At 51.9% G+C, this 23,892-nt stretch overlaps 3 protein-coding genes across 6 annotated transcripts; 2 read left to right on the forward strand and 1 right to left on the reverse strand.

Annotated features, from left to right (window-relative positions):
• The first annotated feature begins 838 nt into the window (after nucleotides 1-838).
• On the forward strand, nucleotides 839-4,794 carry TMEM125 (transmembrane protein 125). The gene is made up of 3 exons (XM_005898368.3): nucleotides 839-1,628; nucleotides 2,939-3,088; nucleotides 3,335-4,794. Exon 3 carries the CDS (start codon nucleotides 3,477-3,479, stop codon nucleotides 4,134-4,136), a length of 660 nt encoding a protein of 219 aa, XP_005898430.2. The 5' UTR covers nucleotides 839-1,628; nucleotides 2,939-3,088; nucleotides 3,335-3,476; the 3' UTR covers nucleotides 4,137-4,794.
• Nucleotides 4,795-14,474: 9,680 nt separating this feature from the next.
• On the reverse strand, nucleotides 14,475-18,141 carry C3H1orf210 (chromosome 3 C1orf210 homolog). 2 transcript variants are annotated; one of them, XM_070368314.1, is made up of 4 exons: nucleotides 18,006-18,141; nucleotides 16,615-16,691; nucleotides 15,612-15,726; nucleotides 14,475-15,472 (listed from the first exon to the last, which is right to left on the reverse strand). In XM_070368314.1, the coding sequence occupies exons 3-4, from the start codon at nucleotides 15,628-15,630 to the stop codon at nucleotides 15,150-15,152; spliced, it is 342 nt and encodes a 113-aa protein (XP_070224415.1). In that variant the 5' UTR covers nucleotides 15,631-15,726; nucleotides 16,615-16,691; nucleotides 18,006-18,141; the 3' UTR covers nucleotides 14,475-15,149. The 2 variants fall into 2 exon arrangements, with proteins under 2 accessions (XP_070224415.1, XP_070224414.1); XM_070368313.1 differs by lacking the exon at nucleotides 18,006-18,141 and adding an exon at nucleotides 17,913-17,989.
• Nucleotides 18,020-23,632, forward strand: LOC102287153 (hypoxanthine-guanine phosphoribosyltransferase). Of its 3 annotated transcripts, none has more exons than XM_070368312.1 (2): nucleotides 18,020-18,122; nucleotides 22,690-23,632. In XM_070368312.1, exon 2 carries the CDS (start codon nucleotides 22,718-22,720, stop codon nucleotides 23,372-23,374), a length of 657 nt encoding a protein of 218 aa, XP_070224413.1. In that variant the 5' UTR covers nucleotides 18,020-18,122; nucleotides 22,690-22,717; the 3' UTR covers nucleotides 23,375-23,632. The 3 variants fall into 3 exon arrangements, with proteins under 3 accessions (XP_070224413.1, XP_005898428.1, XP_014334484.1); XM_005898366.3 differs by having other exon boundaries at nucleotides 18,113-18,250; XM_014478998.2 differs by lacking the exon at nucleotides 18,020-18,122 and adding an exon at nucleotides 18,204-18,298.
• Nucleotides 23,633-23,892: the final 260 nt, after the last annotated feature.

The following is a 23,892-nucleotide window of genomic DNA, read 5'->3' on the forward strand; positions in this document are numbered from 1 at the left end:
AGTTCGCACATTCATTCATTCAGCAAGTGTTTACTGATTACTTCCCAGGTGCCAGGCACAGTGCTGGCTGCTGAGGTCACCACAGTTAGCAAAACAGGCACTAAACCTGTATGCACTGGGAACGTGTATTGAGGGGTATTGCTGTTGTTCAGTCACTCAGTCGTGTCTGACTCCTTGTGACCCCATGAACTACAGCATGCCAGGCTTCCCTGTCCTTCACCATTTCTCAGGGCTTGCTCAAACTCATGTCCATTGCGTCAGTGATGCCATCCAACCATCTCGCCCTCTGTCATCCCCTTCTCCTCCTGCCTTCCGTCTTTCCCAGCATCAGGGTCTTTTCTAGTGAGTGGTGACAGGTTAGTAAATAAGGGCACTCTTAGTACATATAGTGAGAGCAGTGGCAGGGGAAGCCCCAGAACCATGGGCACCCCAGGGAGGCACCTGAACCAGCCTGGAGGTCAAGGAGAGCTTCCTGGAGGAGGTGACATCTCAGCTGAAGAATTCTAGTTGGTCAGACTGAAGTCGAGGGTGTTGTAAATATCCCAGGGAGAAGGAACTCTGAGTTCAAAAACCAAGCAAAAGGGCAGAGCAATGCAGAGCATGCATAACTGAAAGAAAGGCATTCTGGCTGCAAGGCAGGGGCCAGAGGAAAATGACTGGCCGGTGCTGGTGGGTTTTGTGAGCCTGTGAAGGAGAAAGGCATTTATCCCCAAGTGTTTATTCTGCAAGTGTTTTAAGCAAGGGAACCCTTGATTTCTACCTGAAGAGCCATTACCCACTTCCTGTCCACTCAAACCCTGCCTCCTCAGCGGGACCAAGACGTGGGGCAAAGCTACCTTGGTCAGGCCCTTGAGGCTTAGAAGGAAAGTGGGCAAGGGTCTTGGGAGGGCTCCTGCCTAGGGGAAAGTGACAAGGAAGTGGTGGGGCTGGGTTTGTGGGACAGCTGGTTTTGGAATTTGGGGCAGAGGCAGGATTTGAGTTTGGAGTTAGAATTTGGGGGCTACATTCAGAAACGGGTCAAGTTTGGGGCCAAGGATGAGGTTGCAGTCCAAGACCTAATTCCAGAATTTGGGACTGAGGTTTCAAGCCAGATTTGGGGTTGGAATCTGGGGCTGGGACTGGAATTGGATTTGGAAATGAGGCTGGGGTTAAGATTGGGATTTGAGATTGAGTTGGGGCTGAGATGTGAGGTAGGGGCCTCAGTTAGATCCAGGAGTTCTAGGTAGGGTTTAAAACTGCAGCTGGGTTTTGGGGTTGGGTTACAGGCTGGAGTTAAAGCTAAACAGAGGTTGGAGCTGGGGGATGGGCTCAGGCCCAGGCTCTGGGGCAGATGGACAACATTCCTCCTGCTGTCCAGGTCTAGGAATTGTGTTTGAGCCCTAACAGCAGCAAACAGAAGCCCCTCCCTTCCCTGGAATGCCTCAGCCCAGCAGAAGGAGCAGTGCCACGTCAGCCAATTGGCTCAGGCTCTGCCTTGGAAACACCTGTTGATCCTCCTCCCCTTCCCCCACCTCAGCTCACCTAGGTGCAGGTTAGGCAGGTGAAGCGCCTCCCCGGAAACGGAGCTGGAATGCCCCACCTGCCTGCCCTGACTGCTCGGGATTGGATCCAACCACTCCAGGCTTCTTGTGAGTGCCCCATGATCCCCTACCCCTGCCAGCCCACCTTCTCCCACTGGCTCTTCCCTTGAGAACCCCCAACCTCGCGTCTGCGGTCCCAGCACACCTGTGCAGCACTTTCAGACCAGTGAAGTCACAGTCCTGGGGAAGCTGGGACTGATTCCAGGGCCCCCTCCTCGGCCCCTCCCCCACCTCCCTTGGGGACACCTGCAGCTCCCCCTCCTACCTCATGTGCCAGGCAGCCCCTGCTGAGGGATTGGGACAACAGATACCTCATCAGGGGTGTAACACACGTACAGTCATGAAGTCACGTTCCCAGAATGACCTAGGGCCTGCGTCCTCCATATAAAGCAGTAGTCTTCGTCCTGAATTGGATGAAAGAATTCTGGGTTCTTTTATTCAGAAAGCACACTCTGGGCATCTTTGCAGGCCCTAGAATTCCCACTGAAATTCTGACCTGATTTTTAATGCCCCCTCCCCCCAGATAAAGGTTATTGGCCTCACTTTTCAGATTAGGAGCCTGAGGTCCAAGAGGTGAACTCATGGGGGCTTTTCTGACCTCCTGCAGAGGGGGTCAGACCTCCCTCTCTGACTGACTCACAGCCCAGCACTCATCACAGCAGCACCCATGCTGTAAACTGGGGCTCCTGTGGCAGGGCCTGGAATGCTGTACTTTGCCCTGTGGGAGTCACTCTGACTGGCCTCTGGAGGACGTGTTCGATGAGGAACCCCTGCAGGATCCCTCGCCCACATACCCACGGTGGAGGGATGCAGTCGGGGGACCAGTCCAGAGCCCTCCTTCCCTTTGTACCACGTTAGAGAAATTGTGGCGTGGGGGGCGGTGAGAGGAGAAGCATGGGGGAGGCAGGAAGAGCAGTGATGGAGTTGTGGGGGGACAGAAGCTGAAGTGCAGGAGCAGGGGGATGAGGGCAGGGCTGAGATGGAAAAATGTTCAGAGGTGGCATCCCCAGGACGTGCCCACGGGAGGAGCACAAAGGAGGAGCAGGTTCGGGTGAGATGACAAGCTTGGGTTGGGACCTGTTGTGTCAAAGGTGCCTATGGGACGTCAAAGTGACTACCATCTTACAGGTCTGGAGCTTGGGAGGGAGATCTGGGTTTGGCAGAGAGTGGGATTCGGGAGCCAGTAGCTGTGGCTATGAGATTGGATGGGACCTCAAGGGGAAGGAGGGTATTACGGGGTCAGATCCTCACTCACAGAGAAGGAGCCGCAGCCCCAAGAGAGAAGATGCAGGGTCAGGCTGCTGGTTCCAGAAGGGTTAAATCATAAGCCCCCTCCCTCCCCATAACCCTCCCCCCAGGAGCCAGCGGTGACAGCTGAGGCCATGTGAGTCAGATCCTGAATGAGGCTTTATCTGAGAGTCTTCATCCAGTCCCATCATCCACCGTGACACCAGCTCCATCGGCCAGCCGGAATGGGACAGGCAACTGAGACAGCGAGAGCCAGAGAGGTCAGGGGTTGGACAGGGGGTTCCCTAGAGGGCTGGGGGTGTTTTGGGTGGAGGAGCTCTCCTAGGGTCTCTGGAGAGGCATTTCCAAAGGAAAGTGCTAGGGAGGGACTTGGGTGCCCGGGAGGATTGCAGGGGACACGCACGGGAGGATTCCCAGGGGACACGGGAGCATCCCCAAGGCTCCCAGGAGAGACCATGAGGGGAAGGTGGGCTGGGGAGATAGCAAGTGTGATTCTTCCCTGGCAGGTGATGGTGACCAGATCCTGGACTGTGCGAGGAATGAGACTCTGGGCCTCTAGCTGCCACGCAGGTGGTGGGGGCTCCAGGCCATGACCTGCACCTCTGCCCCCTGACGCTGCCCTCCGCCCTCACTCGTGCCAGATCAGCCATGTCTGAAGGAGAGGCTCAGGCCCCGCGGGGCCGGGGGCTGCCCCCTGATGTGCTGGCGGAGCAGGTGGAGCTGTGGTGGTCCCAGCAGCCGCGGCGCTCGGCGCTCTGCTTCGCTGTGGCCGTGGGCCTCGTGGCCGGCTGTGGGGCGGGCGGCGTGGCCCTGCTGTCCTCCACCAGCAGCCGCTCGGGGGAGTGGCGCCTGGCAGTGGGCACGGCGCTCTGCCTGCTGGCCCTGCTGGTCCTGGTTAAGCAGCTGATGAGCTCGGCCGTGCAGGACATGAACTGCATCCTCCAGCCTCACCACGTGGCCCTGCTGCGCAGCGGAGGAGGTGCGGACGCCCTGGTGGTGCTGCTCAGCGGCCTGGTGCTGCTGGTCACCGGCCTGACGCTGGCCGGGCTGGCTGCCGCCCCCGCCCCAGCCCGGCCGCTGGCTGCCATGCTGTCCGTGGGCATCACCCTGGCTGCCTCTGGGGCGCTCTTGCTGCTGGGCCTGCTGCTCTATCAGGTGGCTGTGAGTGGACACTGCCCCCCAACCCGCACGGCCGCCCCCACCACCCGCAGTGACCGCAGCGGCAACGGCAGCGTCTTCAGCATCTCAGGACAGCTGTCGGCCGGTCAGCATCACGAGACCACGTCCAGCATCGCCAGCCTCATCTGACCGAGCCCGGGCCCTCCTTCCCCCGACCTGCCCTCAGCCTCCACAGAACCGTGCCCGAGCGTGAGTGAGTGTGTGTGCAAGCGTGTGTGCATACACGTACCAAGGGGATAGTGACAGCGCATGTATCCCCAGGACTGCCCAGCCCTCAGGACTGTGTGGCTAACCTGTGACGAGGAGCCAGCATGCGCCCACAGGTCACATCCCAAGGAGAGGGCTGCTTCTCCTTGGAGCTCATGGAGCTGTCACGGTCTGCCTGTTGGTGTCCCGAGCCTCTCGGCAGAGTAGGGTCTGGGATCCCTGAAGATTCTTGACCCCTGTTCCTAACACCTCTGAGAGCCAGCTCTGCCTGTAACACCCATCACCTATTTGCCCAGGAGAGGACGCTGCCCACCCCCAGAGACTGCAAAGTGAGCCCTCTTCATCGAGGAGACTGTGGCGGCAAAGTGGACAGAACACGGGCTCTGGCATGACAGGCCGGGGTGGCAGTGCCCCCTCCACCACTCACCAGCCAAGGGCCTTGGGCAAGTGGCTTAACCTCTCTGAGTCCCAGTCTCTGAAGAGAAACAGTCATGGTCATCGATTGTTAGGATCCAGTGACATGATGTGTGGAAGGGCCGGGCCCGTGGCAGGTGTGCAATAAAAGTGGTGGCCGCTGTCACTAGTATTGTCTTTAAGCATCTCCCTCAGAGACCATCCCTTCCCCTGGCCCTGCCCCTTCCCGCACAGCCATCCCTCCCAAAAGGGACACTTTGTGCCTCTCTCAGGCTGACAGAGGTACCTTGAAGGTGTCCTCAGCCGGGCCTGTGGCTTCTCCTCATAAGTACTAGGAAGCTGGAGAGGGGTCGGGTGAGGGGCTGCTCACCCTCAGGAAGGTGGTGGGCGTCTGGTCCCAGGGAGAAGGCAGCGTGGGTGGGGAGGCTGATGAGTCCTCATCTGCTTAGGTGCTGGTTCCACATGAAGCCTGAGTATTTAGGTTTTATTGGCTGGTTTCTCCAGAGGCTGCAGCTCCCAACCCCACCTCTGAAACCAGAACATCCTGGTCTGTGTAATCGCAGCACCGGCTGGCCTGCCTCTGGGTTCCCAGGCATGGGAGGAGTGTTGGATGCCCGCTGGGGCATAAGAGTCTCTTCCTGCTTAAGGTCAGCCCTGAAAGGGCTCTCCCTCTGCGGGTGCAGGGACACTCGTTGCGTGAGCTATTGTTTCATCACTTCCTGCTTCACAAGGTGAAGACCGTGGGATACCCCACTGAGGAAACCAGGAGCGGCGGGGAAGCCGAGCAGACGTGCTGCCTAAGAGGTGTTAAATGTGGAACTACTGAGGCTCTGACAGGAAAATCACTTTCAGCTGCCAAGATCAAGGCAGTTTCCTGGAGAAAACGCTGAGCTGATGGATGAGGGGAAGGGTGTTGCCAGCCATGGCAGGGAGCAACGTGAGCAGAGAATAGGCAAGTTGAGGAGCACCAGGAATTCCATGGGCATCTCAGACTCCACATATTCAAATGTGAGCCCCTCTCCTCTCTACCTTGAACTAGCTTCCGGTCTCCCCCTTCACCCAGCATCCAGGTTAAAGACCTCAGGTGCCAAGGTGCCCCCCGCTTTTGCAGGCTAACGTGCAGACTCCCCGACAGGACTGGCCTCCCTCTCCTCAACGTACCCACGGTGCAGCATCAGCGTGACTCCAACATGTTCTCTCCCTTCTCCCAGGCTTCATGGCTCCCTTCCCCTGCCATGGCACTTTTCAAGACCCTGGGCCCTAAGAAGCCACGTTCTTGGGGAGTCTTTCCTGACCCTCTCCCCCTACACTAGCAAATTACCCCTTTGCTATGGCCAAACCCTCCATTGTAGACACCAGCCTGCAGTTCTTTCTCTGTGAATCTATTCCCTTAACCAGACAGTGATCTCCTTCTGGCAGGGTCTGTGTCCTGCTCATCCATGTGTTCCTAGCCCCCCACACTGGCCCAGCATGTAGTAGGGTATGGATGTGTGGACTAAAGACTCAGCTCATTGAGACCCTCCTAGAACTGGGAAGGGTGGGAGGTTATACCGCTGTCTGCTGTTGGCCCTGAATCTTTCCCTCCTGAGGCCCCACACCATCTGCCCCAGTAACTCATTCTTCCAGGGCTCACAAGAGGGAGCTCTCACTCTCACCCAATTCCTGGCCCATCAGAGACCCACCGAATGCCTCCCCATCCTGTAAAACGGGGGTTACATCCTGGGTTTTTTTCAGCTGAGACGAGATTAGATACTTTCACAAAATTTCTTTCAAGAAACTAAAGGAAAACAGAAACACAGAAAATTGGGAGGGGGGAGAGTTACATATGAAAATGTCTGGATGAGCAGTTACCGTAGGTCAGGCCGTGTCAGACTCTCCTGGGAAGGACGCTACACGAGGAGCATGGTTCCTGCCCACAGAGGACCTATTTCAAAGGGCAGTGTAAGTCATCATCTATACACCCAACTATAACACAGGAAGGACAGTAACAGCTGGGCGGAGGCCCAGGCGCGGTGAAAATGCTGATCCTTCCTTATTCACTAAAGCAGCCCCACAACCTCCCACTTCCAGCTCGTGTGCTCAAAGCATCTCACTAAACCCCATCTTGATCTCCATCACCACCAGTTATCCACTGACCACCTCTGCTCTCTCCCTCTCTTAAAGCAGTCCATTCTGTCTTCTCATTCCATCTGGTTAAGATTCTGTGACTCATCCTCTCACTCACTCCTTGACAGACTCCTCAACAACTTAGCTGCCTGACCCTTGGTCCCTCCCTCCCAGAAAAAATCCCCTCTGTGGATGAACACTCACAGCAAGTGGCTACTAGAGAAATCTGAAGAGCCAGGCAGCCTGGTGTCACCGTGATTCCCCATCACTAATCCCAGCCTGGTCTTAAACTCACCTCACAAGTTACCCTGTTTCCCAGGCCAGCTCCTGCTCCCACACAGCCCTCAAGGTCCCTCCACTCCCTTCACACCCCAGCATCATTCCGCTCGCAGCCCCCAGCACTGCTCTCTGCAGACAACTTGGCCTCCCTCATTATGATAAAATGAGAGTCATGGGGCAGGAAACCTCCACCCTGCTCCCATGAAATTGCTCCTTCTTAACTCCTGCCCGTCAGATGGTCTTATAAGCCAAGCTGAGGAATTTGGCTTTTGTCCTCAGGACACTGAGAAACCTGGGAAGGTTTTAATTAGGGTGGTACCCTGACCAGAATGGGACTGGGGACTCACCTGGCTGCCCTCTGAAGCCCAGACTGGTCTAAGGAGAAAAAGAGTAAGAAAAAATGACTAAACAGCCCCAGAAGTGCCATCTCAGCTAGCTCCTGAGGGATGGGAAGCAGTTGGCCAAGATAGGGAGGTTGGGAAGAGAATCCCAGAAAGAAGAAAGAGCAAAAGTACCCAGAGATGAGAGAACTGGCCCTTTGAGGAACCACAGAGATTGTGCGTGATGGAAACATGGAGCATTAGCGGACAAGAGGCCAGGGCATACCTGAGTGGAGCCCTGGGCTCCTCCCGGGCTTCAGAGTCTCCTTAGCAGGTAGCACAGTTTCTTGAGGTCAAGAGGAACCCAGTGATGGACTGTAAGGAAAACAATGGCCTGGCTGAAATTGTAATTTAGAATTCATTGGAAGAGGCAAAAATGGAGGCAGGGAAAGCCTCTGCCTCTGCTCACAGAGGACTTGTTCCAAAGGGAGCAGAAGTCATCTTCCATACACCCGACTATAACATGGGAAGGATGGTATCAGCTGGGTGGAGGCGGAGACGCCAGTGGTAGATTGATGCCATCTCCAGATGACGGTGGAGAAGGCAATGGCACCCCACTCCAGTACTCTTGCCTGGAAAATCGCATGGACGGAGGAGCCTGGTAGGCTGCAGTCCATGGGGTCGCTGGGAGTCGGACACGACTGAGCGACTTCACTTTCACTTTTCACTTTCATTCATTGGAGAAGGAAATGGCAACCCACTCCAGTGTTCTTGCCTGGAGAATCCCAGGGACCGGGGAGCCTGGTGGGCTTCCGTCTATGGGGTCGCACAGAGTCGGACACAACTGAAGTGACTTAGCAGCAACCAGATGACGGGGCTTGGACAAGGAGGTGTCTGCTGGGACAGTCTTATAGGTTAGGTTCTATGGATGCTCAGAAGGTAGGACTCACAGGTCTTTGACTATCTACCTGGAGGAGCTTCTTTAGGACCAGACAGGTGTGATGGGTCCACATTGATAGAGAAGAAGTAGGTCTTTAAGTCCCTGAGCAGAAAGGTAGGGAGAGTGGATCAGAGCCCACAATGGAGTGACTGGAGCCCACAGTGGAGTGATTGGGCTCACGATGCTATTTTGATAGGAGAGAAGGAAGAATGTGGACACAGGTAAGTTTGTGAATTTTATAACAGGAAACTGGCCAACACCCATTCTTTCTGTGAGGCAGTGGTGATGGTGGTTTAGTCGCTAAGTCATGTCCAACTCTTGTGACCCCATGGACTGTACCTTGCCACGCTCCTCTGCCCATGGGATTCTCCAGGCAAGAATACTGGAGTGGGTTGCCATTTCCTTCTCCAGGGGATCTTCCCAACCCAGGAATCAAACCCAGGTCTCCTGCATCGCAGGCAGATTGAGACCATTTTAAAGAACTTTTAGGGAAAATGAACAAGGAAACAGCAAGGTTGCCAGAGGCTTTGAGAGCCTGGAGAATGTTGGAGAGTGGAGACTTTGAAAGCCCAAAGGAGGCTAGAAAATGGAGGCTTTGAGAGCCCATGGGAAGCTGGAGAATGGGCAGGAACAGAAGCATGGATTGGGCGATGCAGGTAGCAGTGAGGGGGTGGGAAGGAGGGTTCTTCAACAGCATGCAGAGGTTAAGATGCAGGCCTCAGGTTGGAGTGTCACCTGGAGTGTGCAATGGTGACATGATGGGGCAGGTAGTGGCAAGAGAGAGGTTAACATAAAGGTCCTGTAATCTAAACAAGTGTCAGGGACAAGGGGAGCTGATAAAGACAGCATAGAGTGGTCAGGACCTCCTAAAAGCTCCCACTGGCAGCAGGCAAGATGAAGAGTTCCTTCTGGGTCTCCTGGATGCCTGGATCCTAGAAGAATATGTTCCAGAAATCTCCAACTCTGTTCTAGTTCAGGTGGTCCTTCCATCATATCCAGTCACACCCCACAGGAGTCCTCAGGCTCCCCTTGAGGAGCTTCCTCAAGGGACCAGGGGACCAGTCGGGCCTCAGTGTGTGCACACTGACCAGTCTGCCTCCTGGACTGTTGCCCAGGACCTGCCCTGGGCACAGCAGAGAACAGCCTGCTCTGGTCCCCTCCCCAGTCAGGGATGGGACACACCACTTCTACCCTCCCAGCCTGCTCTCCCAAACCTGGAACTTCTTGGCCCTGATTCACGGGCAAGGGGTGCCAACCAAGGAAGGATGGGGGTGAATTCAACTACCAGGAGATTCTTTCTCTGGGTCTGTTTGATCATGACTTAGAGGTAAGATAATAGTGTTATTGCTGAGTGAAGCAGGCAAGTTGTAGTTAACCTGTTTGAGCCTCAACTTCTCAGTCTATCAAATGGGCTGCCTGTCCAGCACATCAGTGTTATTATTGTTGCTATCATTATATCCTACAGCATCAGAACTTTTCACCCCCTTTTTTTCCTTTTAATTATGCTGCTGCTGCTAAGTCACTTCAGTCGTGTTCGACTCTGTGCAACCCCATAGATGGCAGCCCACCAGGCTCCTCCATCCATGGGACTTTCCAGGCAAGAGTACTGGAGTGGGTTGCCATTGCCTTCTCCTTTAATTATGACAGTATGATAACACATTTACAGGAAACAGAAAATACAGAACAAAATTACATATAGTTCTACTATATATTAGAATTATTTTTAAGTGTATAAATTAAGATGTTTAGTTGCAGTTTCAATATCAAACTCTGAAAAATTAATAGAATGAATGGACAGAAAAGTAGAAGGATATGCTGCTGCTGCTGCTGCTGCTGCTGCTAAGTCGCTTCAGTTGTGTCTGACTTCAGCGACCCCATGGACAGCAGCCCACCAGGCTCCCCCATCCCTGGGATCCTCCAGGCAAGAACACTGGAGTGCGTTGCCATTTCCTTCTCCAATGCATGAAAGTGAAAAGTGAAAGTGAAGCCGATCAGTCGTGTTCGACTCCTAGTGACCCCATGGACTGCAGCCCACCAGGCTCCTCTGTCCATGGGATTTGCCAGGCAAGAGTACTGGAGTGGGGTGCCATTGCCTTCTCCAAGAAGGATATAGTAGACATGAAAAGCACTGTGAACCAATTCAACACAATTAAAACAGCAGGATACAGATTCAAGTTTCCATTGACTATAAACCAAGAGACATTGGAATATATCCAGGAATGTAAAGTGAAAGTAAAAGTGAAGTCGCTCAGTTGTGTCTGACTCTTTGTGACCCTATGGACTGTAGCTTACCAGGCTTCTCTGTCCATGGAATTTTCCAGGCAAGAGTACCAGAGTGGGTTGCCTTTTCCTTCTCCAGGGGATCTTCCCGACCCAGGGATCGAACCCAGGTCTCCCGAATTGCAGGCAGACGCTTTACCACAAGTCACAAATACTTCATGGTCTAAAGGTACTGAAATCGTCCTGAGTCAGTTCTCTTGATCACTGTGGAATTATGTTAGAAATCAATAGCAAAAGGTATTTGAAAACAACCCATGTATTTTTAAGTGCAATGTGACATTTACCAAGAGAGAGCATCAGAACATCTAATTCTAGTCTTTTGCAGCTTTGAACTAGATCTTCTGACCTGAGTCCTGGGAAACAAACATGTTCAAATCCCAGTCTAGAGAGAATGAGGAGGAAGGAGGCATGGCAAGCTCCTTCTTCAGGATGATCTGTCGTGGGGAGAGATTGCCCTGGTGGTGCCCCTACAGATATGGCTAATACTTGCAGATGCTTGCTCTATTCTATTTTACACATGTCACTCATTTAAGCCTTCTAAAACCATGTGAGGCAAGTGCTACTACGATCGTTATTCTACTGAGAAGAAATTGGAGCACTGAGGGGGTAAGTAACTTCCCCAAGGTCACACAGCAGATAAATGGCAGAGCTGGGATTTGAATCCAGATCTTCCTGGTGGCTCAGATGGCAAAGAATCTGCCTGCGATGTAGGAGACTGGGGTTCAATCCCTGGGTCAGGAAGATCCCCTGGAGAAGGGAATGGCAATCCACTCCAGTATTCTTGCCTGGAGAATTCCATGGACAGAGAAGCCTGACGGGCTACAAACCTGGGGTGGCAAAGAGTCCGACATGACTGAGTGACTCACACTTTCACTTTCACATCTGTACTCTCAACTCAGTTTGTTGTTCTGCCAGCCTTCTTCAACTTCACATCCCTGACTTGTGTGACCCCTGTTTTTGGCCTCCACACAAGGACAAGGGTTGTGGCTTTGCTCTGGGGTCAGAAGGATGAGGCTGCCAAGAAACTGGGCTATCCTTTGCAGTCTGGGTTGGCGCTCACAGGGGAGAGAAGGTAGTGACAGCTACTGAGGGATGAGGACAGGTTGCACGCGAAGGGCAGAGGTGGGCTGGGATCGTGGTCTGAAGCCACAGGAGGGCAGACCAGAGAGAAGCCTGGCTGAGTCCCCGGCCTCCCAGCAGTTCCGGCATCCCCGTGCCCTTGAACCTGTGGACCCGAATGGTGTTTCCTCTTCGTGCCTGGGGCCAGGCATGCGAGCCTGCTGGGAACCATCTCTCTGGGAAATCCAGCAGGGCCGCTCTCTAGGTCCAGATTTCCCACCACCCACAGCAGGTTCTGGAACTCTCTTGCTTTTTCGATGATCCAACAGATGTTGGCAATTTGATCTCTGGTTCTTCTGCCTTTTCTAAATCCAGCTTGAACATCTGGAAGTTCATGGTTCACGTGCTGTTGAAGCCTGGCTTGGAGAGTTTTGAGCATTACTTTACTAGCGTGTGAGATGAGTGCAATTGTGGGATAGTTTCTAGTTTTTCCAGTAGTCATGTATGGATGTGAGAGTTGGACTATAAAGAAAGCTGAGAACAAAAGAATTGATGCTTTTGAACTGTGGTGTTGGAGAAGACTCTTGAGAGTCCCTTGGACTGCAAGGAGATCCAACTAGACCATCCTAAAGGAAATCAGTCCTGAGTATTCATTGGAAGGACTGATGCTGAAGCTGAAACTCCAATACTTTGGCCACCTGAGGTGAAGAGCTGACTCACTGGAAAAGCCCCTGATGCTGGGAAAGACTGAAGGCAGGAGGATAAGGGGACAACAGAAGATGAGATGGTTGGATGGCATCACCGACTCCATGGACATGAATTTGAGTAAACTCCAGGAGCTGGTGATGAACAGGGAAGCCTGTTGTGCTGCAGTCCATGGGGTCGCAAAGAGTCGGACACGACTGAGCGACTGAACTGAACTGAACAGTAGGTTCTGAGGGGAAGCCTCCCCTATCAACCCTTCTTGGTGCTGGGCTCAGAAATGTGTGTGTTAGGTCACTTCAGTCATGTCCAACTCTTTGTGACACCATGGACTATAGCAGCCAGGTTCCTCTGTCCATGGGGTTCTCCAGGCAACAATACTGGAATGGGTTGCCATTTCCTTCTCCAAACTTCTAATCTGGGGTTGGGTGCTCACCTCTGCCCACATTTCTCAGAGGTTCAATCAAGGCCCTGAGAAGCTGAGATGCTTCCTGGCCCAGAAGTGCAAGCCAGGGCAGCCCCTCTGGGTGGGCCCTGGGGATGTATGAGGGGCAGAGGAAAGACCAACCGGCTCCTCCCTCCGGAGGCCAGGACATGCTCTGCTACTCAGCATCCTCTCCGGGGTCTCAGGCTGGGGCAGCCAGCGTTGCTGCCTCCCACACAGGGCCTTCCCCGCCTTCGAGGGTCTGGGGGCTGAGGAACAATGAATAGGGTTGGCTCCCCTCCTCCCTGGCTCGTCCCCAGTCTCTCCTGTCTCCTCCTCCTCCACAGACAAACCCTTAGAGGTCAGTGTTTCCCTGCTCTGTCCTCAGTGCCTCCTCTATGCCACCCCGGCCCTGGTGAGCTGATTCACTCTGGAGGGCCTCAGAGACCCTATTGTCAAGGACTCCCAAGGCCACATCTACAGACCAACCGGACTTCACTCTGTAAATGCAGCTGCCCCAGGCATCTACCCACTGGAAACCCCATGTCCAGCATTGAATCCTTGCTCCCCGAAAACCTGCTCTTCCTCAAGTGCCCAGCCAGTCAGTCAGAAACCAGGGCCTGACTCCCTACTCCGCATGTCCAGTGGCCAAAAGTCCTGTCAACCATCTCCCCATTCCCCCCACCTCACCCCCGTTCTATCACACCCCTGGGATCTCTGTTCCCTGTGCCACACTTTAGTCACATCTTGGTCTCTCCCCTTCCGTCCATCCCTGCACAGCATCCCCTCTTCAGCTTCATCCCTGGCATGGGCACCCTCAACCCAGCCATCCTTGACCTCTGGCCTTTTCTCATTAGGCACATTAGTCACACATTAGTCAGCCCTCACATTAGTCAGCACTCACCTTTCTCCCCTGGCTCTTTCCTCAAAGGCTAACACTGCATGTGGTGGATACATCTTGGCAGCTGCCTGGTTCCCAACTTCCCCCTGCTTGGCTGGGGCTGAACCGGAGCAAATGGGTGGGCTTCTCAAATCACAAGAGGACTACAGGAGCCTGCCCCCACTGGCCGGAGCTAATCAGACCAGTAGTAGATACTTGACCCAAGCTGGACCTATCAGATTCTATCAACTGGGTACTTGAAACCCAGAATCAAGAGTTTGGGAGTCCCAGGCATGGAACCTCATAAGTGCCCATAAATGACAGAGCACTAGAGGTCCCATGCTCGACCTCAGGCAGCTGGGACCACCTGCTTCCTGCCCTTCTGAATTAGCTATCCCCCTTTAATTCACCCCCCAAACTCCTTTCCATTGCTTGCAACCAAAAAGCTTAACTCAAGCCTCTGCTATCTTGAAACTGTCTCCCTTTCCCCAGACTCACCACTAGCAATCATGACCCTGTCTTTCTCCTCTCCATCAAGGTTCCACAGTCAACTCCACTCCATCATCTCTCATCCACTCACCCCTAGGCCCATGATAATTCAACGAAGTCAATAAATATTTATTGAGCATCTGCTATGTAGAGAGACTCTGAGTACACAGAACAAAGTGCAGACTGTGGCCTCAGAGAATACACAGTCTGGCCCAGTAAGGGTACGTGCAAACTGTAACAAAGATGAAAACCAAACGTGGTAAGAGACCACTAGAGAAACTCACAGGTCTTATAGGAGGCAGCAGCTCTCAGGTGTCCAAAGGAGGGGATGTCTGAGCACTGTAATAGCATTCAGTGACAAGGGACATTTTTATGCACAAGCCTCAGTTCAGGAAAATAAAAAATGAGAGACTTTAGTTTTAATTAAAATGAAAACAGATGTATTAATATCTGTGAAAAACATAATAGAACTATTTAGATTTCCACTTTATTGACAGGAAAAAAATCTCAGTAAGAAATTTGGCACATTGCATTTCCCCTGCTAAAATGTTATCATCAGGTCACATCTGAAATGCTGGCAGGTAGGCAGACCACCTGGAGTCTCCTGGCCGGTGATTTTCATCACTGTCAGACAGGACTTGGGAGAAGAGAAAGGCATCGAGGCAAAAGAGGAGTGTGAGCAAAGGTCCAGGGAGAAACAGCATGGTAGGAGAGTGAGGAATAACAAAGAATTAGCTAAGCAGGAAGTAAAGAAGGGACAGTCAAGAAGGGAAACCAAAGGCCAACAGAGGCACGATTTCAAAGTCAGGCCCTTGATAAGCTTTATTCTGAGAACAGGAGGGAGTCATTGAGAGTCATTGAGTAAAAGAGGGTCATGATCACTTTGGTGACTAGAGTCGAGTAAGGGAGGATTGCTCCACCCCTGGTCAGCCCTTAAGCCCTAACTACCAAGTCCCTGAGGCTTGTGGTTCCCATGAAATATCTGCTCTCCTTAAGCTGTCAAGCATAGGGATGGGGGGTGGGGCAGTCCAAAGATGAAGACTCAAAGGGAGAAGTGGTCCCTGCTTGCCCCTGTCTCCAGCCCACCAAACCCAGGCTGAATGTAATTGTCCTCAATGAAGCCATCATCATCCTCATCTTCAACCACCTCGGGGCGACCTCCCTTCCCTGTTTCAGGCAGTGGGTGGTGCTGGTAGCTGGCACGGTGTTTGCGGCAGAGATGGCATTTGGCAGCAACCGCGATGAGGATAGAGAGGACCACAGCCCCCAGGACGACCCCTACCAGCACAAGCCATGTCTGGATCCCGCTGCCTGGTCCAGAGGATACGGTAGATGTTGTGGGGACCTCGGAGGACCCCACGATGGCTGCAGAGAAAGGGACAGTGTTATGGATGGGGCCCAGGATCGGCTCCCAGGGGAAACTGAGAGACATGAGCGCAAGGTCCTCCCCACAATCCAAGGGGAACCCAACCCCCTCCTCAGTCTCCCTCCCACTGTCACTCACTTTGGTTCGCCTCACTCATGGAGGGGCCAGAAGACACTGGTGAGCCTCAGCCTCTGCCAGAAGAGCCCTGGTTCTAAGGAGACCCCCGGATGCCAGGCAGCCCTGGGACAGAGTCCTGGAATATACACACGCAGATGGGGGTCAGGGACAGCCACAGACACTTGTTCCGGGCCACACTCACAGCCACAGGAGGGCACTGCGCGAACTCTGGAGACTGGACAACTGGCCATAACTAGCTATCCACGGGAGCAAAACAAGCTGAGCCATGGACATGGGCTGTTTATAAGGGAACACCAGGAAGTCGCTGGAAACATAACTCAGTGATGGAATTTACTGAGCACAACTTATGATTCACCCATAATGTGAGCATAAGCATTATCCCCACTCTTCAGGTGAGGACATTACAGCCCAGAAAGGTGAACTAACTCAGCCAAAGACCCAGGACTTGAACCCAGGTCTCAGATGCCAGGGCCCAGAGCCCAGGCTGCTCCCCTGCTCCGTAAGCTGAGGGTGGGAAGTGGGGCAGAAGCAGTCTCACCTTCCAGAGGATGGACAACAGCAATTCCTTGAAGCTAATGGGCAAAGCGGAGACCACGATGGAGGATGGTGCTGGTCCCCATCCAGGATCGGAGGCCCTAGATACTGCCAGAACAGCCCTGGCCCTCAGCTCTGGAGTCAGGAGCCCTGTGTCCCTACCCTGTGTCCTCTACCCTCAGCCCTTCAGGCACATTCCTTGTTCATTCACCTCTGCCTCAGGGGGCGGGGAGCTGTTTTGGGGGAGTAGCCGAATGTAAATCAACTGGATCAGGAAATTACCAGGCTGAGACCCTAAGGCTGGGAAGGGTCTAGAGGAGTAAGAGCATCTGAAGTAAGGGACTATCTGGAGCAAGATCAGCTAGGCTCAGGATACCTGTAGAGAGAGCATCTGGGCCAAAGGAATGTCTGGGGTCAGGGGACAGCTAGGGGAGGAGCTAAGGGAAGAGCATCTGGGTTAGAGAAGTACCTGGAGGAACAGGAGCTGGGGCTGGAGGTATCTGAATCAGAAGAGGCCCTGGGAGGAGTGTCCAGGCAGAAAAGCACCTAGGAGAGAAGCACCTGGTTTAGGGAGCACTCGGCCATCGTCTTTAGTATCGATACCTTAAAGACGCCTTCCCTCCTCAACACCACTGCACTGCCACCAGGCCCCATGAGTTCTTCCTCTCAGTAACCCTAGAATGCTGACATCCCTCCTCTGCCCCAGTTCGAGCCACCGTCATCTGGTTCCTCAACTCGCAATAACCTCCTGAGATCTCTCCTTACCTCTCATCCATGTCAGTGATGGGCCTATGGACCAAATCTGACCCCATTACCCTCCAGCTTAAAAGTCCTGCCCAAGCTCCCTAGGCCCCTACAGCTTTGTGCAGATGCTTCAAGGCTTTGCAATTCAACACACGGCCCTCAATTCCCTCCCCATGCTACACACACACACACACACACACACACACGTCCTGCCTTGCACTCTTGTTTCTCAGCCACTTCCTCCTCAGTTTTTCCAGTCCCTCATCCCTCAAGGCCAAATCTGACCATACCTGCCTGTGAGGCTGTCCCAAGACCCCTCTCATCATCCCCTTCACTGCCCTGCCCACTCGGCCACCAGTCAGAATTTGCCAGTTACTAAATGTGCAGCTCCCTAGGCAGGGACTAGGCTGACAAATGTGCACCCTGCCGTAGGCAGAGAGAGAGCTTGGCAGTCAGCGGTTCAGTGCATGTTTGTGAGATGAGTGATATAGGGGGTGGAGTGGGGGAGTCATTAGAAAGGAGAAGTAAATCATTCACTCATCCATTCAGCAGCAAAAGTCCACTGCGTGCCTATCTGGGCCCCATACTAAGTCTTGGGTTCTCAAAAAAACATGTTTTGTTCAGTTGAAATGAGTTGTTCAAGAGGGAAGGAACATATGCACAAATATGGCTAATTCATGTTGATTATGGCAGAAACCAGCACAAAATTGTAAAGGAATTTGCCTGCAATTAAAAAAAAAAAAACAAAACTGAAATGAGTTCAATTCAACCTGATGTTTCTAAGATTTTACTCCTATTCCTTTCCTTCCTGCCCTATCCCCAGGGACACACACACACACACACACACACACACACACACACACACACCCTCAGGCTATCACCCCACCCCTTCTGGTTAAATTTCTTCCAACGACAAACACACACTCCACCCCAATTTGTAGCTCCTTTCCTGCTCCCAGGAACCTTCAGGGATCTGTGACTTCCCCGCCCAGGCCCCCCAATGCCTTCCCATTTGCACCCCACCTGTAGGAACTGTGCCCTGTCCGCAGAGGAGCTTCCGGTTACAGACAGCAGGACCGGGCCAGGTGGGCGGGCCCGAGCTGTCCCATGACTCACCTGGGGACGCTGAGGGCAGGCGGGGCCGGAGGCGCGGGTGAGAGGAGGGCAGCGCCGCCAACAGGGACGACTAATTCTACATCTTCCCAAGCTTTTGCAGAGAACCTTCAGGCACAGGTCTCACCCCCACCCCCAGTGCTGAGCGGGTGGGGGGTTGGTGCAGCTGGGATCCAGAGAGGGGACAGTCTTCAGCGGGCGGCTGCTCAAGCTGGCGGCCTGATAAACAAGTGAATTTCCGGTGACAGGTACAAAGTCCAGAGTTGAAGAGGGTGCTCTGCAGGCCTGTGAAGGCGGTGAGCCAGAACCAAAGGGGAGAGGGGTGGGCATTCTCCAGGCAAATCCAGAGGGACCAAGCACAATCAAAACTGCCTGCAAAAGTGGATGTAAGCGTGTGTGTGTGTGTGTGTGTGTGTGTGTGTGTGTGTGTGTGCGGATGTGGAAGTCGATGGAGAGTGTGAGTTTAGAGGCCTTTTGGGAATGTGATGTGCCCTGGGGGTTTATCCTGTGTTTGTGTGTTTACCTGAACAGAGGGTACAAGCCTCTATCTGGATCTCAAGGGTTCTGTGACCCCCACAAAGCTAGGCTCCCCAGGCTTAGTGTACCTCCTTGTCCTTTCAGACCCTCAGGGAGTCACCTTCCCCGAGTCCCCAGTCTACCCTAGCAAGCCCCGCCCCTACCTTGACAGGCCCCGCCTCCACCCGGAAAGCCCCGCCTCCTCTATGCCCAGAGCTCCGCCTATCAGAGCATTTCCGTCATTATTTTGTAATCATTTCTTCCTCAGCTCTCTCCCCAGCTAGACTAGTTGGGGAGCTCTCCCAGGGTGGAAACAAGTTTGACAGTCTCTAGGTTCCCAGCACCTGACACAGGGCAGGCTCTCAGGAAATAACTAAGGGAGGAAGGGTTCCATGAGCTAAGTCATGCAGGCATAGCAGTTCACAGGGACCCACAGGGCAGAGAGGGAGCAACGGCTGCGGTCTGGGCTTGTGAATGGGGCACGATTAGAAACGCGGGTGGAAAGCGGATGACCAGTTAATGCAGGACGTTGAAGATCTTGGCACGGAGTCTGAACTCCTGCTGCCAGTGGCCCATTCCTCAGTCTCCCACCCACACCTCATGTTCTCTGCTGCAGTCATGCCAAACGATTTTCCATTCCTAGAATTCACCATGTGCTCATCTCCCCGGCTTTGCATGTGCTGTTCCTGGGACCCCTGCTTTCCTCCAACCTTAATCCTCTCCCCCAACATATCCACCTCCCACCTGGCTGACTGTTCCTCCCAGGCCTCCCATCATGTAGGTCCTAGGTGAGGTCCTCTTGATCTAAATGTACCCTAGCCTAGGTCCCTCCTCCCCACTCTGTGCCCCTAGAAGACCCTGGCCCTTCTCCCTCATGGCCCTGACCACACAGTATTGTGATTTTCTCTTTACTTGGCAGAGTCCCCTATGAGTCTATAAACTCTGAGGATAGGGTCTGTGTCTGTCTTGTTCCCCTTCAAATCCCTAACATCTAGAATGACAACAATCCGCACCCCTGAAATAAACAAATGAGAGGAAAGTGAATATTATCCTGGATGAGGCAGTGAAGATCCAAGGAAGGTTTAGAAGTTTTGAAGCAGGGAAATTTCACAGGATTCAAAAGATATTCATTGAACACCTACCATATGCTGGACACTGTGCCAGCACATGGTACATATGGTTTTGATGTTGTTGTTTTCATTGAGGTATTCACATAGCGTAACTTAGTTCACATAACATCTACAACAAATATCACTCTATTCATCCATTTCAGCACACAATTCAGTGGCTTTTAGTACATTCAGAATGTTGGGCAACCATCATGCAGTGTAGTTCTAAAACCTTTTCATCACACCAAGAGAATTCCCCCTGCTTGTTAAATAATCACACTTCGTTTCCTGATCCCTAGCTTCCAGCAACCTCTAATCTTCTCTTGTCTCTATGGATCTGCCTATCCTGGATATGTCCTACAAGTGTAATCATATTTGTGTCAGCTTTTTAATGAACTGCTTTATTTAATCCTCCTAACTGTACTATGAAATTTATGTTAATTACCCTCTTAACAGATGAATAAAATGAGGCCTTAAGAAGGTAATTTCCATGAAGTCCCACAGAAGAAAACAAGTAAAAGTCTGCCCATCCATCAGTCAGCCATTTATTCAATGAATATTTCCTAAATGCCCACCACAGAGCCACAGCCAGCCCATAGGCAAGCATTGTAAAATAGCAGAAGGCAACCTGCTAAATGCCCCCACAGCACGGAGAGCAGAGAGCTGGCTGGATATTAGCACCTACCAGCCTCTCAGCCAGAAGCTTTGGTGCAGGGAACAACCTTTCCAACCTTCCGTGGCAGCCCTGGCAGCCGTGTGGTCAGCTCTGTGCTAGCTACTGCGGAGAGTTCCTGCTGCCATACAGCTTTCATTCTGGTGGTGAAGATAGACAATACACAAGTAAAGACATGAATGTGATCATTTCAGATAATGGTTAGTGCTATGAAGAAAGTAAAATAGCTTCGAGTCATGGAGCTGTGGAAGGGGCTCCTATTTTATATGAGATGGTCGGAAAAGGGAGGTTGACTGAAGGGGAGGTATTTGAGCTGAGATCTGTATAAGAGAGAGACAGCAGTCATGCCTATATCTGGGGGAAGAACATTCCAGAAAAAGGGAACAGCCAGGACAAAGCAAAAGCAGGACTGGCTTGTTCAAGAAACAGATGGAGGCGGGCTAATGGAGTCCATTAAGTCAGGGGAGATGGGAGAAGACCTGGCGATGCCGTGCCAGGTCCTTCCTGTGAGATGGGGAGCCATTGGTGATCAGAGTTGGGCACCCAGGGACTGACCTTCTTCAGCTTCTATGTGAGGAATGGATGAGAGGAGGCCAAGGAAGAGGTAGGTAGGCCAGTTAGAGAGCCATGGCTATCACCCAGGAGAAGGGATGTGGCATTAGAGTAGTTAGGTAGAAATGGAGAAAAGTGCTCCATTCTGGATGTAATTTGAGGGTGAAGCCAACACAATTTGCTGATTGGATATGGGAGTTGAGAAAAAGAAAGGGAGCAAGGATAGCTCCAAACCGTTGACCTGAGCAACTAGAAGGATGTAGCTGTGGGGAGACTCTGGAGGGGACAGATATGGGAGGGCAATCTGGACCTCAGTTTTCAACATGTGACTTGTGAGATACCCATGATTCATCCAAGTAACATACTAAGTAGGCAGTAGATAAACTAGCCTAAAGGCAGCAGAAGGTAGAGGCTAGATATATAAACTGGGGAACCAGCAAAAGACAGACTTTTTTAAAAAAGCTGGTCATCTAGATGAGACCCCATAGAGAAGTGCAGAGAGAAAAGAGGGCTGAGGGCTGAGCCCTGGAGCCCTCAGGGAGCAGAGGTGAAGGAGCAGAGGAGAAGCAGGCAAAGGGACTGGGGAGTGACCAGCATGATGGGAGAGAGGTGTCCTGGAGGTCAGAGAAGAAAGTGTTTCAAAGGCAAGAGCTTGACCAGCTACATCAAATGCTGAGGATAGGTCCGCTAAGATGAATATGAACTGAAAATTGACATTGAACTTGGCCATGTGGAGGCACTGGTGACCTTGACAAGCACAGTTTCACTGCTAAATCAGAGACAAATGCCCAACTGGATCCATGCCTGGGCATGGGAGCAGAGGAGGTAGGGACAACTCCTTCAAGGAATTTTCTATAAAAGGAGCAGAGAAATGGGGCAGACATGGGAGCAGGTGTGAAAGGATTTTTTCAAGACTTTTTTCATGGCTAGGAGCTTTTAGACCATGTGCGTATACTGGTCAGAATAATCCAGGAGAGGGAGGAAAGTGATGATGCAGAAGGAAGAGAGAAGAGACAGTGGAGGGGGGGCATCCTTCTAGAATCAAGGGGTGTGGGAGTTGAGTGGCAGGTGAAGGGCTGGCCTTGGGCAGGAGCAAAGGAAGGCAGAGTGTCAGGTGAGTGATGGGAGTCAGGGGGTTTTCTTCCCATGGCTTCTGCTTTTCCAGAGAAATAAGAAGCAGTGTCCTCAGCTGAGAGTGGGGAAGGGGTGCTGAGGTTTGAGGAGAGAAGACGTGAGTTTATCATCCTGGGGCTTTGGAGAGAGAACTGCATGTGGCAGGCTTGCCAGGCAGCATCAGGACCCCCTTGAAGTGAGCAGCATGAGTTTATAGTGAGGTCAGTCAGGATGGCCGAGTGTTTTGTTTTCTAGCCCCTCCAAGTGCAGGTGGAAAGAAGATGGAGCCTGCAACTTAATCAGGGTTGGGAGACACACCAGGCAAGTCTGATAAAGGGGACTGAGCTGTAGACAAGGCCTGAGATGGGGCCAGGTAAAAAGGGAAGTGTGGACAGAGCTGAGGAGGTGGGAGGGACTCAAAAAGTGGCAGAATTGATGGATTTTAGCAGTGATTACTGGCTAGAGTAGTAAGGTGAAAAAATAGAAGTAGTGGGCAGATGACAGCATATAGAAGTGGAGGTTACCCAGGGGGTGCCGTTCTTGATACAGGGAAGTCCTAGGACATGAACCATGGAGTGGTCCTGAGGTAGGATCTACAGACTGATAGTGGTTTTACTATTGCCTGCGGCATATTAACTCCTGAAACAGAGGTCAAATGATTATGTACTATAGTTCAATAAGTAAATGGCAGAGGCAGGATTGAACCTAGGTCTTTTGCCTCTAGGTCCAACATATTTCCAGCCAGCTCCATTATGGCGACCTGCAGCTCCAGCATCGTGATTAGTGATGATGAACCAGGTTATGACCTGGATTTATTCTGTATACCTAATCATTATGCAGAGGATTTGGAAAAGGTGTTTATCCCTCATGGACTGATTATGGACAGAACCGAACGGCTCGCTCGAGACATGATGCATGTGATGGGAGGCCATCACATCGTGGCCCTCTGTGTGCTGAAGGGGGGCTATAAGTTCTTTGCAGACCTACTGGACTACATCAAAGTACTGAACAGAAATAGTGACAGGTCCATTCCTATGACTGTAGATTTCATCCGACTGAAGAGCTACTATAATGACCAGTCAACAGGCGACATAAAAGTGATTGGTGGAGATGATCTCTCAACTCTGACTGGAAAGAATGTCTTGATTGTGGAAGATATCATTGACACCGGCAAAACGATGCAAGCCTTGCTTTCCCTGGTTAAGCGGCGTAATCCAAAGATGGTCAAGGTTGCCAGCTTGCTTGTGAAAAGGACCCCTCGAAGTGTTAGCTATAGACCGGACTTTGTTGGATTTGAAATTCCAGACAAGTTTGTTGTGGGATATGCCCTTGACTACAATGAACACTTCAGGGATTTGAATCATGTTTGTGTCATTAGTGAAACTGGAAAAGCAAAATACAAAGCCTAAGATGAGAGTTCCAGTTGAATTTGGAAACAGCTAGTGTCCCATTGATATCACCAGTAAAATCATCAAATGTTCTAGTTCTGTGACCAGCTGCTTAGTAGTTTATTATTGCATGTGTCTTCTAAGAATTGTATCTATTTTGTATTTTAGAAATATTAGTTACTGCATTCCTGAACTCTTTATTTGCACTATGAGCCTGTAAACTATCATTTCCCTTTGGGTAAATTGTTGTTTGACTCATGAATAAAAAAATCTCTTAAACTGTACCACTATTGAATGAAAATATTGAAGTTGTATCTGTAAGAAACATTTAAAGAAAAGAATTTATTCGTTTTTGAATTGGTATTTTAACTTTTACACATTCGGGAAAGAACAGAAGTGATAGAACATTGTCCATCGGCACCACTGTGTTTAGAAAAGTAAGAAGCAGTCAGTTTCAGACCAGTGACAGCTCTGAGAGGTATCATTATGTCAGATAAACCATACATCCTGGAATTATTTTAGTAGGTTTCAGTAGTACT

Source organism: Bos mutus, chromosome 3, assembly GCF_027580195.1.
Source record: "Bos mutus isolate GX-2022 chromosome 3, NWIPB_WYAK_1.1, whole genome shotgun sequence".
NCBI lineage: Eukaryota > Metazoa > Chordata > Mammalia > Artiodactyla > Bovidae > Bos > Bos mutus.